Below are 15,340 nucleotides of genomic sequence, written 5' to 3' on the forward strand. Positions count from 1 at the left end.
TTGTCGATTTATCCGGGCTTAGGTTTCACTATACCTAACGAGTGGAAACTCTGAACACACAGGTTTTGTTTAAGAGTCCTTCCCATCATATGAAGGATTTTCACAGTCCTTTTTGACTTCACAAGGCATTGCGAAGTGCTAAATAGCACTTGCACACTCTCCTGCTGCTTCATACCACCTTGGCTTAAACAACCCTGAAATTGTGTTATTTCCAAAATCTTTTGATTACTCCACACAGAGTGTGTAGAGAAACTTTTGGTTAGGGGATGTTCTAGCGTTCTTTATGATGCTTCTGGATGGATTTTCAGTTCTTTCAGCCAAAGTTAAACCTGTCTTGGGCTTTGGTACTGACACGCGAGCTACACACCTGATATCTGTGAAAGCTGTGGAGTTCTGAAAGGAGAATGCCAGGTAAGAGCTTTTCTTTCTCTGTTCTATTAGGATGCACTTTTTCTATTAGTATTTAAACTTTATTTGCCTTTTCATTAAACAAAGTCAATTAAAAAGGTTCCACAAACAAAATTAACATGGCCCACCCTAGAGGAACAAATCTTAGCTAATTTGATGAAATAAAGGAACAATTATTAGATGGCCCTACACAGATTATCTGCACAATATTAAATGTAATCTTTATTACTGTTAATAGCAAGCGCACTATTAACAGCATCTCTGCATCAAAAGACAAAAGAGAAGTCTCTTGGATTGAAATCCAGGTAGCCACACAGGTCCTGCATCAAAATCACAAAACACCTGCCAAGTCACTTTTAAACCAAGTCAGTCTTTAAGCAGCTGCTTGTATTTTACTCCTCATCTTCACTTGCATAGAAGAGGGTTAAGTCTGTTTTTTGCAAAGATCTTTGGCATGATCTTTGATGACAAATGACATGCTACCATATGCCAAAAAAGAAGGGGAATATAGTCACTCCCAGCTTCAACTTTAACTGGGGCTGCTTTGTTCTGAGTGCCCTGAATAATTAATAACTACTTTGGCAATCAGTCATGCATTCCTTAATGGCACCTCAGGCATCAAGTATCCCATTCACCCGCTCCCCCAAGTAACAATGGACTTTATTACATGAAGTTTTCTCTGCCAAACTTGTAACTGACATAATTTAAACTAAACAAGTCACTAGGAAGATTGAAGCCCAAACATATATTGTAAGAGTTTATAAAGTTTCCCTCAATTGCATGTGGCTACTATATGGATTAGGGCTGTAACTGGGGGCAAGTGAGAAGAAGGGGAAAGAAATGAAATATGGATCGGTTTTGCAATAGAGTTCTAGGAGGGTTTAGGTGGTAGAGTGCTGCCAAAAACATGACTTTTAATAAATGCATAGCTGAACAGTCAAAATGCAGAAGAACCGCTAAGCAGCCCTCACTGCATAAAGCAGCTCACCAGTAAGCACAGACTAAGCGACAGGACCGGACATGAAAAGAGGGACTGAGAATAACAGCTGTGCTGAAAGTAGCTAATAATTTTCAAGTAACACAAACTACATTTTCTTAGTAAGAATAAGCTTTTTCACCACTTCCTTCCACCTTCTGGTATTTCACGCAAAATTAACTTGCAACTATAGAAGAGAGGAGAGAAAAGTGGAGATAGACCAGAATCATGGAAAGTTCTAGATGTACTCAGGGTACACTATTTAAAATTGAAGAAATTCAAGTAACTGAAGTGTAATTAGCTAGAATCCAAAGAAACGCTTCATGTTTTTCTCAGGGAGCATTCTGCTTGTATACAGCACATGCACTGCTTTTATGCCATGCCCTACAATCCCTCAGTAAACCTTTCTAGAAAACAATATTGCATCTTATTGACATTGGAACTGCTGTGAGTCCTTTTGAGTGACTAAATCTTAGAAGTAATCAGATCAATAGCCATTTTCCCCCTGCTTATTCATCATGTGAAAAGTTGGTTTGAAATATAATATACAAAGTAAAAATATATATATACAATAAATTACAGCAGATTTAAACAAAGCCATTTCTCTTGCTCTTTAAAAGACCTGAAAATGTGTCCAGTGCCCCTCTCTGTGTGTGGCCTCCAAATACAGAAACAAGCTTGCACTGTTTTATTTCAGCTTTGCTTCATTTCTCCCCAAACAATCTCTCATTGCTAGTCTACCAGGCATCTCCCCCTCTCCCTCTGTCAAAAAATGAGGCTAAAAATTTTTTTAACTGTTTAGGACCAATTCATTGAAGTGAATTCCTAATTGAATCTATTATGTTTTTGCAAGAATTATTTAAAATTTACATTCACTCCTATAGCTGACATCTTTTTTGCGGGGAGGTGGGAAGGGATGGAGTCTGTAAATTTGAGTTTATCTTGAAATGTTGAATGAGATAGCATTATAGTTTTAAAGAAAAATACCGTGTTTTGGCATCAGTTTTCAAGTGCTTTAGGTACAAGGAGCAGGTCTAATCCTGAAACTCTGTAATATAGATTTCATTTACAAGCTGCAGTCTGAATTGTGAAATTATATTTTGCATGGCTTAAGCCAGAATTTTTGATGAAAAATATCACAGCCCTTTTAAAGAGAGGTTTGGAAATCAATCCTCACAAACCGATAAGCAGTTGTTGTACTGCACACTTAGGGGCTATTTCCAAATTCCTGTGATGTAAAGGGGATTGCTCTTGCCTTTTACACATGTGAGAGAACATGCTTAGTTTCTAAAACAGTTTGTACGCATAATTCTTATGCTATATGAATTTTGTTAATGCAGAAGAACAGGGAACTAAAAATGCATCCTACAATGTCAGCTCTGTTTTTGTCTATTGAGTAAGTGATGTAACTATTTTTAAGATTCAAATTTTGCCAATGTTGATAATGTCAATGTTATAACCAGTTTTCTCCATCAAATGTCAAGGAATAAATGCAGTCCATTTGTACAGCATGGCAAGAAGGTGATTATACATATACTCTGGTATTTTTAGGTGCTTCTGTTTAATCCGTTCCACAGAAATTGGATCATACATAAGTCAGATAGATATGTAGCAGGTATGATGTCATACTAGAGCTGCAACAATGAAATTTGGCATCAGCCCACAGATACATCTATTCAGGGATTTTCTTTTACCACTTTCTAAAAGTAAACATACTTATTACATTCTGCCCCCAGGTGTATGAAAGTTTAAACCTGGCCATATTTCAAGTTGGTTTGGAGACTGATTGAAATTTTATTTAATTTCAAAAATAATCACTATCAGTCCATACTATTCTACTCACAAAAGGGTCAAATATGCAGCTCATACCTTTAATCACTTTAGCAATAGCTCTTAGTTAGGCCTAAATATTTAAAAATACTTATAGGAAAACAACAGAAAATAACATACATATATATATATGAGTACACACACAGAACACTACACTTCACCGACATCATCAATATGCTAAATATATTACATAGAAGATCATGTACTGTTGGAAAGACACGCAATGTTGTTCTTTGCTTCTTAGTAACTGAAAGTTTGCAAATGGGGAGAAGAGGCAAAAATGGCAAAAGCAATAAGAAAGCCAAATGCATTTGGAGTGAAGTCCATGTCAGTGGGGTTACAACATGGATTCTTTTGATCAATTTTTTATTCAGCTTGCAAATATTTTCCACCAACCAAATACCACAGACCACAAGACTACTTAGGAGTTTCACAAATGAATTATGAGGAATTTAACAAAAATACTCCTTCCTCTCTTTAGATATGGTGAACACCTATTCTAAAGCAAGTGAACTCCTGTTCTGCTCCATTTTAATGTTTCAGAACATTATCTATGCCTTAAAAATCTAAACGCATTGTTTTGCTATCACAGATTTTTCATTTGGTGAAAAAGGTAACAGAAATCCGTTGACAGTGAAAGTAGTCACATTTTAGACAATGATTATTGTCTAATACCTGCGATTTACAAGTATTAAGCAACATTCAAGAAAGTCTGAAGTACAGTTTCCAGGGAAAATGCAGTGGAAAGTGAGTATTATGCATTGTCTGCTTTGTCACTGCAATAAAACAATTCAGAAGCATAAGAACTTTTCTGGTTTTGAACCAGGTATAATCATTTGGCTGTGTATGTCTAATAGCAGCTGACTAATAAAAAAGTTAACTTCTTCAATCTTCTTTGTAAATTCCCAATGCTCTTTAAATGTTACACAGCTCATTCTTATGATGATGATTCTTCTTCTCAAAGCCAGAAAAATATTTTTTTTTCACAGTACTGTATTAGGAATGCAAACATTTTATTGAAGTTTCCACACAAACAACTGAACCCACAACTTCCCAGTCCAAACCCATCCAAGATGAACCACAAGAACACTCAGTTAAAAAACAGAAACAAAATGTACAGTTCTGGAAGACAGATTGCTTATTATTATTATTATTAAGAAATAAACAGTAATTAATCCTAAGCTAGTAAAAGATTCTTTTGAGCTACCACTTCAAAGATTTTTGTTCTCCTGAAATGTTCCAATCTGAAACATGTTACTTACTGGCATAAGAAGTGTATAATGGATGCAGAATCCAGGTTCAGAAGGAAAATATTCATCAGACACAAATCTTATTCTGATCTGGTTTCCTTTGGAGATTTGTCTGCTTGGCACACTACTGGAACCACACCAGCGCCCTAAAACAGTGCCATCACTAGGCTCTTCAACTTCTACAAAGTCATACCTGAACAGAAAAGAAAATCAAATGTTTATTTACTGACAAAATTCCTATAAACTTCCTGCTTTAGTCACTAAACTGACTCTGCAGTTTGCAATTTTTTTTTTGTTTTGTTTTAATGCTAAAAATATGCTACCAAGGCCAGATATTTTAAACTTAGCTTCCAAGTTGCTACTGGCTTAAATACATAATAAAATCATGCAGTGAGGTTAAAAAAATAAAAGCAGAGCTAGCATTTTGAAAAGACCCATGAGTATGTTCCTTTTACGGAAAGCAATCACAACGTGTGGGATGGGGCAGAATAAAGTCAGAGAAAAAAAGATTGAAATTGCCCAAGTATGGCACAGCAACGGGCACTGCAATATCATTAGCAGTATCCTGCATGTCCCCAGTGAAAGTTCAGGGGCTTTTTGGTAGGGAACACTTGCCCTCTTGTAAAACCAGTGGTGAATAAGCTCCCGAAGGTTAAGGTGCCGTGGCGGAACTTGGAAGCACATTTTGAGTTTGTGCCTGTCCCAACGAGACATTTGTTGAGCAAAGACCTGGACATACTGGTGTCAGAAAGGCCATACTACCTATCAGAATTAGCAGTATTTTGGCACTATTGGTGAGACATGGGTTGGGAGTTTTGAGAGAACGAAGCATACTAAGTTTAATTTAGTTTCATTGGTTTGTAACTTGTGGTCTGGATATACCCGGGGATCTGCAAACAGCTTCAAATAGATCCGTGGAAGGTAACTAAGAAACGCCAGGCAATTGTCATCAGTAAGCTTCAGTATGCTGCACAAAGGCCCTTGCTTCCACTGGAAAAATGTTTAGGGGGTTCCCAAGTCATAAAAACCTTGAAAGCCACTGCTCTAGAAGGTACATCTGGTTTCAGTGCTTTAGCCTGTTTCATGTCAGCTCCCCAGCTGCCCACTGAGAGAATAAACACTGAGCATTTCGGCCGGGTTTCCCCCGCTGCAGCTTGAACCCCCCAAGCCCCAGCAGCAGCACGGCCCAGGGCTTGGGGAGGGCGAGCGCCCATCGGTTACAACGCGGCGCGCGCTTGGAAGTTCACAGCTGCAGCCTCCCGAGTCATCGTTTCGCTTTCAAACCACTACTTGTATTCCAAGCACAAGCATGGAGCACAAGCACAAGCACAAGCATCCTTCTGAGGAAGTTTCAAGATGTCTGATATTTTCTATTCTTTTAAGTGTTTAGTCATATACTAAATTTGTCTCATGTAAACCTAAACTGGTAAATAGCACTGCATCCTTTTCAAGGGTACAAACAGTCCTACCTCTGATGATAGCAAAAACTTGTATTTTAAAAAACGCGCACATACACTCCACCAAATATGCCAAGCAATTTTTAATGTGAAAATTATTACCTCATAAACATTTTGTGCTAAAGCTTTTTCTGGATTTTTTTTCAGTAAAGCTAATCTTTATAACGATTCCCAGTTCCCTAGTTAGACAGCAGGCAATAAATTCTTGTGCTGCATGTTTGTGCAAGACCGACTTGCACATTTATTATCTCCATTTAAAGGACCGGTATTTTTTCCACTTAATTAAAAATGAATGCAATGAATATGCTCATTAACTGTGTTCAAAATCCATTACTGCCATGTACCACAGTTTTAAATCTTTCTTGAAGGTATGACACTAATTACTTTATCACTTTACCCCCTCTCCCCCAATTCCTTTAACTGATCCACGAGTGTTTTTACTTTATGATCAGGTATACAACTTATTACAAAGGCAACGTGTACTAAGACTTCAGGGCTCAACACATTTATCAAATTGATTTTGAGCACTGAATTTTATTTTTTTTTTCAGATCAGCTTATGAAGTTTCTAAAGATAACCTTTTTTATTTTTTTTAGTTAAGAATGTGAAATAATCATCTACTTTTCAGATTTGTAAAGCGAATAAATCAATCATGTTTATTGACTTAAGATGTTTGGGGGTTGGGCATAGTATAGGCATTAGTGCTTCTACGTAACTTACAGAGTACTTTCTCTTGCACCCTTTTCTCTTGCACCCTTTGGTCTCCTGGTATCCCTGAAGTAAAGGCGAAACTCAATTCCACAGTTTAAATCTTAGTCCCTTAAAATAAATACTAATTAATTCCATTAGTTCAGAGGTAAAATAGAGGGGAAAAAAGTATCCTGAAAAACCCAAATAAATTTCAGCTTTCTGCTATACATGACCGATCCAGGCAATTCTGTTTGTCAGGGTGCTGCTTCTCTATTCAATTCTTTTCTCCTTGATCTTTGTATTTGCTATTTGTAAACAAGCTGTCATTCGTAATCAAAATAATTTTTGATTTTTCTGTGTTTTGTCAGCATTACCTTGACTGAGATTTCTCAATTACCCTTCCCCCACCCTAATAACATTCTGATCATAAATCCACTTGTTTCCGAGTGATCAATCTGGAAACCCTTTAGTCATTACGTAGCTCTCACTAGCACTGCACTGAAGTGTGCACAATTACCAGCGTCACTATTTAAGGGATTTAGTAAAACCTATTGTATAAGGCATATAACTTTCTCCTCGCAACATGGTACGGTACATACAGCACAGTTTGTAATTAGTATTCCCTTTCTGCAATGTATCCCGCAGGACCTAGAGAGGATTCCGATTCTTTTATGTTCCAACAAAAAAGTCCGATGCTGTAGAGAAAAATCTGTTTTCAAAGGCAAATATATGAGATACAAGTATTGTTTTTTTACTGCTGAACACAGATGTAGGTGGAGCTCCCTGCACAATATAGATATTACACCATCAGCAAGTGGAATCTTTAGAAATTCTGTCTACATCAACAGAAAAAAGTCCCTCACATGTTTCCTGGACATAATGCCATTTTTAGCCGGTAACTTTATTCCTGTCAGTTATCTAGGCTGAATGTGCTGCAAGAGCTGGCCAAAAGAATCTTCTGTGCAACTAAAATTCCTCGCATTGCACATCTGGACTGAAGTCTGAATGTGCTGTGAAAAGTAACAAAACAAAGTGGTTCAGATGCTTTAACATTTACAAGATTGTGCTACATAATTCTGCAGCTTCACGTCACAGGGCTAAAGAGCAGCAGGGACAATAGCATAGCCATCCAAAATTATTTCTCCATCAAGAGAAGCCTGTACTTGAAATGCAAGTAAGCTAGGATAAATAACCAAGAACTGAGAAGCTATTTTCCATCTGCAATGGAGTAAAAAAAAAAAAAAAAAAAAAAATTAAAATGCATGCTGAACCAAACAAAAAAAGTCCTTCTTTTCTGTGCAGTGTACAAAGGAGAAAACATAACCCTCTTTGACAATGAATAAAGAAATGCTCTGGTGCTGTATTTATGTGCAATACATTATTCAAATATTACTAAGTAAAATTTATGACAAAGAGGTAGTCCAGTCTCCTTTCCTGTTACGGAAGGGGCTTTTGCCTTTAGTCATGATGCCCAAAATGCCTTCCCTTGTACCTGTTGCAGAACATGTATTCCTCTTCCCTATGGCCTGGGTGCCTAGGACCGTGGATTGAATTATCAACCTGAACAAAGAGAATTTATGGGAAAACAGCAAGGAAGCAATGTAAGTGGCTCTAAACTTCAATGTCTTTCTAGCCAGCAAATGTATTTTCCAAGGGAATAGGTTTTCCTCTCCTTTCTATACTTTTTCTGTGGTTTACACTGTCATTTGCTAAGCATATTCTGAGAGCCTGTTTACCTTGGCTTGCAGTTTTGTGACCTTTTTGTGGTTTCCCTCTGCCTTCGGAATTCCACAAATATATCAATGAATGTAAGAAGCAGAAACCCACGAGGTAAAACACTTTGTCAGGTCAGCGATGTTGGACCTTTCCATCTCTATATAGATGTGTGTTGGACAAAAATCTAGCACACCCATTAAAACAGCTTGCAAAAGGTGAAACATATTTCTCCTTGCCCCTTTGATAAGAATCTGTTTCAGTTTATGTATTTATTTTTTAAATTACGAAATAGGACATTGATAACCATCCCTGTCTCTTTTTTTTTTTTTTGACAGTGTCCTGTAGGATGCTGTAGTTTTTCTTTCAACTTGTTTTAAAGCATGTGGAATTCCAAGGTTTTCCTGGTGCCGGCACAGCACAGCAAAATACCTACCTCAGCTGCAGAGCAAAAGCATTCAAGGTCCCCTAGCAGTTCACCAGACAAACTTTTATTGAATAGAACTTAGATGGTTTATCTTCAGACAGCTTCAATTTTGGAAACATTGGAAATTACTAAAAACTGTCATAATTAAAATAGCATTTGGATTTTTTTCTAAACAAAATTTTAACATCATCATTCTAAAGGAAAATTTTCTCTCCCTCTTCCACCTCCATTTGAAATAATTTTCATTTTTGCTACTGAACTATTTAAATTTCCTACAGAACAAAATCTTGGGTTTTCATCATTTGACTTAACTGTGTATTTGTATAGACAAAACTGTTAAGGGTATTGGCAACACCCTACATAGTCTTCAACTCTTAGATCACTTAAATCACAGCTGTAAGTAATCATATTGCTTTTTGTGAAATTACCACTACATTTACATACAGAGGAAAGTAAGGCCAAACATTTAGCTTGAAGACATTTTTTTCAAAGCTCGTCTGCCACACTTGCAATAAATTCTGGAGGCCTCCTCCAGTCAATCCAGCTCTCCAGTAATGCTCTGATGGGCAGATTCACGTTTATCTGGGTGGAAAAGGGAACACTGGAGCATAACAGAGGCACTCTGTCATGTTGTCTAATGGTAGACCCAATTTGTTTAACCAGCCTTGTTATTCTCCACAGGGCAATGTGCTGTAAAGTCTCCAGCAAAAACGCACAACAGGACAAGGGGAACGCAAAGCCTATGGCAAAGAGCAAGGGGGAAGTGGGAGGAACCTGAGAAGGAAGAAGGCAGAAGAGGAGAGAGACACATGCTGGATTAGAGAAATAAAAGAGGATTTCAGGCAAACTACAAAATTACAGATGTAGCAACAGTTGTAAAAAGAAGGTGGAGAACTTTCTTCTTTTCTATTTACCAGTACCGCCCCTCTCACTGAGACTAAAGTAAGTTTTCCTCAGAGACCAAGGCACAAAGATACAAGACACATCACAATGAAATGGTCACCCTGTGGCAGCACCAGCAAATACTCCACGCAGGGTGAAAGTTCAAGAAAGATGATTTTGCTCAACATTATCAGAAACATTTGACTGGGGCTACTTTGAGTGACATTAAAGACAGAATGCTGGAAGAAAACTGTTTTTAGAAGACTATCTGACAGAAAATTTTAAATATTCAGAAGAGTCTCTCTAGATTTTGTCTTTCCAAAAGGAAGTTCTGCAAAAAGTTACCCCAAATCATTTGACTTCAGTTCCTGAGGCTTACATCATGGACAATTCCCCTCTAGCATTCATTCTTTTTAGGAGGACTCAGCAGTGCCTTCCACTGTAAGAGGAAACTCCTTTGGTTATCATTACAAATTATCCAACAATAGAAAGAGAGTTATGTTCAACAATGTCTGTCATGCTTGATGTTTTAACATTAAAAAAAAAAAAAGTAAAGATGATGGAACAGTAATGATTTGACATGAAATAAATTTCCATAGCAGTACCTGTATCTGCTGATCTTACACATAACTGTGTTTTAACAGTCACTGGAAAGAAATAGCATACCCAGATATAATCCAAATAAATAACTGATGAGGTCAGGTTTTTGTACTCAGAAAATGATGTTTAATTATACACAAACATCACTTCCAGCAATAGACATCACTTCCAGCCAACACTGCAAATGAGCATAAAAACCCCAAGTATCCTGCCATGTCTACATTTTCCATGAAATAAAGATACTCAAGGTATAAACAGAGAACATTTCTAACTGACATTCACCAAATATGGATTGCAGTTTCTGCGCCAACCTACTTTGAATACATCTATTTTAGAATATGCAGTACTGTACATTAAGAACTGCCTTATGGAAACATAGATTCATTCACAAATGTTAGATGGTTGCCATGGCGCTCTCTGTTTAATCTTTCCTCATACTGATTAGTAACAGCCTAAGGGTTCTAACACAACCGCACAACTCTCTCTGTATTTCTTCCTTGTTATTTAGGATGTATTAAAAAAAAAAAGTTTAAGCCTTAAATTTCAATTTTCTTCCCCTTCATTCACTGTCACCCACTTTGATCACAAATATGTAACACTGCAAGTGAAAGGGAAAAACAAGATAGAGTTCAAACCCCCAAATTCTAGTCTTCAAACGTTGGAATGCTTTTCACAAAAAGAAAAGGATGCTCTGGTGGTTCGATTTGGAGAAATTAGCCATTGCATCACCACTCTCCAGTCTACCAGAAAACCGTATTTCCATTTTCTGTGGGTCTGCTGAAATTTTGAGGCACCAAGTGAAGCTGAGACATGTACATTTTGTGTAGTAGCTTTTGTTGCCTGGCGAACTAGAGTCAAAGCACTTAGAGCAAAAACAACTCCGAAGAAATGCATCTCTTCCTCCTTCTCCCCCAAACACTCCTTTGTGTCAGAAGCTTATGTCACTGCCAATTGATAAACTGAATATCACTGAAAACATATCTTTTCACTGATGACTAGTAAACTGACACACAAACACCTCTAGGAAATAAAACATCATGACTGGTATCTAGGTGGACTGGTAACTACTTAAGGACCTCTATCTTAAGCACGTGAATATCCTGTAGTCTCTGAAGGTAACTTCTGCCTTGTGGGGAAAACGGGCATTAACTTTTTCACAAGAATGAGAAATTGTAAGCTAGATACATTGGTAAATGCACTTAGGCTCTAAACCAAAACAATTCTATATTCAGAAGCAATGCTGTAGTTATTTAAGCATATGTTAAACTACTGATACAGATAAAGCATGCAAGTAAGTATTTTCATGAATAGAGCAACCACAGAATTCAGTCCTAGATAGCCTGTGCTACGAACAAATTTATTCCGGTATAACTTCTATTGACATATTATTTCAAGCACTTCAATAAGAATCTTATAGAAAGAGACACTATAATCCTGCAGATCAAAAGTAGAGGTAAGAAGGAAAGAATATGATTTCCCAAACTCCTCCTTTTAATAGGCCGATTTGCCAAACTTCTTAGAAGCTACCCACACTTACCTTCTTTGTATCAAAGAATAGCAGGTATTCCCAATGCCAGTCAGAATAAGAAATGTGTTTATCTCTCTTTAAATAAGGATTAATTTTGGCTTAAAAGTGGCACGTTATGAGTAGGAGAGAGATACAAAACAAAAAAAGTACATAAAATTTGATATACGGTAATAGTACTGTTGATATGAAAGACAAAGATGAACTTGGGAAAACTGGAAAGGTCAGAAAAAAACATACTAACACATGCAAAGCAGCTCGCAAATAATGCCCCAGTCCATTTACATACCTTTGCCTTCATCTTAAAAACCAAAGGAAGAAGTTCCATGGGGAGTAAGTCTCCACAAGTTTCCATTGCTCAGGGTTACTATGTTATGCTTACCTTTTTCCTGTTTGACTACAGATTCTCCTGTAGCCATATAAAACATAGTGGGTAGAAAAGATTTTCCACAAAATTAAGAAGTCAGTTGGAAAGGTTATTTTTCAAGGATTAGAAAATGGATAACACCTAGATGAAACGTCTTCTTTTACTGTTTCACCTCCAGTCTGTCTTTCTGCTACTGACATCATGTGTGGACCACAGATTTCTTTAGTATCCTGCACAAATTATGAATTGAAATAATAATACATGTAACAAAAATGGTAAGAAGACAGAGTATTCGTATTCTGCTGCACACTAGTACTCCTATTCTTTGTGACCATCCCCAATCCACTCCCAAGGAACACCTGTACAAGTTATCATTATGATGTACCTATGGTACAACACCACATGGCAATGGCTGTCAGAGTTCAGGGTCCTACTGCACTGGACACCATACTTTCCAAAGCACATCTCCTTTCATAAAGGGGCAGCCCATTGCCCCCAGACAGCGTACCAGCTCAGTATGTATCCTACATCATAGGCTGCTACACTCTCCAGATTTTGAAGAATGAAATGCCTTACCAACTTTTTCCTAGTACTTCTCTGTAAACTCTTGAGAATTACAGCGATCATAATAAATCACATGTTCCTACTGTACGGATCAATATTTTGTAGCAAACCAAAAACGTTAGGGGAACTCAGTGTTCACATCAACAGCCAAGGTTGTAAAGCATTCTTTCTAATCTAATATAAAATTTCCACCTCTACTCACACTGTTCACAGTGGTCAGTGTATCTGTTTCAGCTTCTGTGAACCCATAATCATGTTTTTACCATTGTTTTTCAAGCAGCATTTTAAATATTTATTCTAGTATCCCAAAAGGTAATTTTTTTCTTTATGCACAATCCTTATAGCCTGGAATGTAGCTATGGCTCCAGTCAGCAATGTGAAAACTACTGGCTATGCAATTTCCTAACAATATTCAAAAGGATATTTTAGAAAAGAACAACAAAAAAATTCCTAAAGGGCATTTTTAGCATGTGAAGATTCACCCAGGGCAATGCAGACAGCACCTCTTCCCCATAAGCACGCTCTGATGGTACAGCAGCATTACACGCCTGGTCAGGTTTCCCTTCTTCCTTCTCCCTCCCTCAATGGAGGCTGGGGCTCTATCTATGTTTATTAAAAAGAAAACACTTTTATTTCTTTAGTTCAGCAACACAATAACATATGGTCTCTTGGCTGCTACACTAGCACACAGGATTTACCAATCCAGGACAGACCATTTGTCATCAAGTCCAATATCCTGCTTCAGGACAGGCTAGTAATTACTCCTGGAAAAGAAAGTGAAAATTCCCTATAATGTAACTGAGCAGTCGCATAACACTGCATGAGGCAGACAAAATGTGTTCCCAACCCTAGCAGGAGATCAGTTTTCACCTAAAGAGTGTAAGGACTTTCCTCTCATTTCAATTTACCTAGTTAGAAGTTAATGGTCATAAAATCATGCAGACCTATTTTTAATCCAGCCACAGCATATGAATCAAAGGCTAGTCTGAAACGGTACTTCTTAATAATTGCTGTTAGTTTACTGGTCTCCCTGTTCTCATGTTACTGGCAGAAAAGGAAAAGATCTATTTATTTTACCTTATAAAACCCCTAGGACACTCCCACATAACCATCTAACCTTTTTTTACAATAAGTATAATATATACTATTTAATATAGTATATATTATATATAAGTAATCTTCCCTCTTGCAATTTCTCATGCACATGCATCTTCTCAGGTACCCTGATGATCAGATGAGAACAGATTAATGTAAATTGTACCACATTTCACTTCTACTTTATCCTAATGGAGCAGCATCAAGTGCAGTAACGGGACTGTTACTGATTTGTCTGACTGGCAGTATTTGTTTGCTGGTAATGCTACCTAACTACAATTTCATGTGGGCAACTTACTTTGTTAAAATGTAGATGGTACACATAAAGAAGTGACCATGGCATCTAGTGAGAGGGAGAGAAGAAAGGAAGAGGACAATGGGAGGAAGAGAAAAAAGAAAAGCTGCGTAACAGGTGAAGAAACACAACTGTCCGTCTCAGAATAGGACAGTGGTATGTCTGCTATCCCTGTGGGTTCACCAGGAGAAAGCTGCTTATAAGCCTAACGGGGAGCCCATGGGCTTAACTGTACTTAGACTTCCAGTAATCAGAAAACATCAGGGAAGGGCTGCATGCTATGTATAAACTGGAATATATAGACACTGCCCGGGGTAACTTTAGATGCTGCTGCTGGGCCTGCCTTTGCAGTTTGCCTTTCCTTGACATCAGGACTTAAGAGAGTGACACCAGAAACCGCAGGTGGCTACAGGGTCTGCCTACACCCCTGAGCTCAGGTGGTGATGGCTCATGGCGTGTTTTTGTGCCCATTTATAACACACACTTACTTCTATCGCTTAGTAAGCAGTGGGGCGGGAGCAGGGGAACGCCAGCCATAACAACTGTTCCCAGAGTCCCCTAAGGCAGAAGCAAGGCCCAACAGTGCCACACTCATTTTCAAATAGAAAAATTTCAGTCTACACCATTAGAAACACAGCTAACTACAGTAACATGAAACAATTTTAGAAGCAATAAATTAGGATTAGGAACATTTACAAAAATATTTTGATACTGTGGACATAGTTTACTTTATTCAAACAGCTTGCTTGAGACTGAGAGGACCAGGAAGGAATTTTAAGGAGCCTAAAATGCTTTTTAAGTCAATGAGTGTAGTCTCTGGTGTAAAAAAGGGAGTAAGGGATTATGTCAACTGCCCAGTCATCAGCAATCACTCTCCTAACACTCATCTGGGCTGTGAAGATAGATTTTAAATTGCTTGCGAAATAATAGCCATTACCGTGTCCTCTAGGAACAGCAGATACTAAAATGAATAATGGACTTGCTGTAACGGAGGGAAAAGTGGGTGGGCAAGAATGCAGTGAGAGCCTCTAAGTTTGCGCAGCATGTCCTTCTGATCGCATCATGTAGGCTACGCTGTCCTCCCGCTCTGCTCAGAGAAGCGCCTCCTTCTCTTACCCTTTCTTAGGTTGCACTCCAATTTGCTTAGAGAGTACAATTTTGGAGCTGTAAACCCCTTCTGCAGAACTGAGTTTATTCTTTTTGAAGTTTAAGAAATGTGTGTTACAGAGAAATCTCAGTTATAACCATACTGCGGTTTGGT

At 37.8% G+C, this 15,340-nt stretch overlaps 1 protein-coding gene across 1 annotated transcript in view; it reads right to left on the reverse strand.

The window, feature by feature from the left end:
- The window catches only part of PDGFC (platelet derived growth factor C), a gene marked incomplete at its 3' end in the record, with an annotated part of 135,303 nt that overhangs the window by 33,638 nt on the left and 86,325 nt on the right, over positions 1 to 15,340 (reverse strand). Inside the window, exon 3 of the mRNA XM_081999064.1 lies at positions 4,477 to 4,657. Within this exon, the coding sequence (XP_081855190.1) occupies positions 4,477 to 4,657 (181 nt within the window). The remainder of the gene's footprint in view (positions 1 to 4,476; positions 4,658 to 15,340) is intronic.

The sequence above is a fragment of the Phaethon aethereus genome (genome assembly GCF_964289735.1).
Source record: "Phaethon aethereus genome assembly, chromosome: 4".
Taxonomy (NCBI): domain Eukaryota; kingdom Metazoa; phylum Chordata; class Aves; order Phaethontiformes; family Phaethontidae; genus Phaethon; species Phaethon aethereus.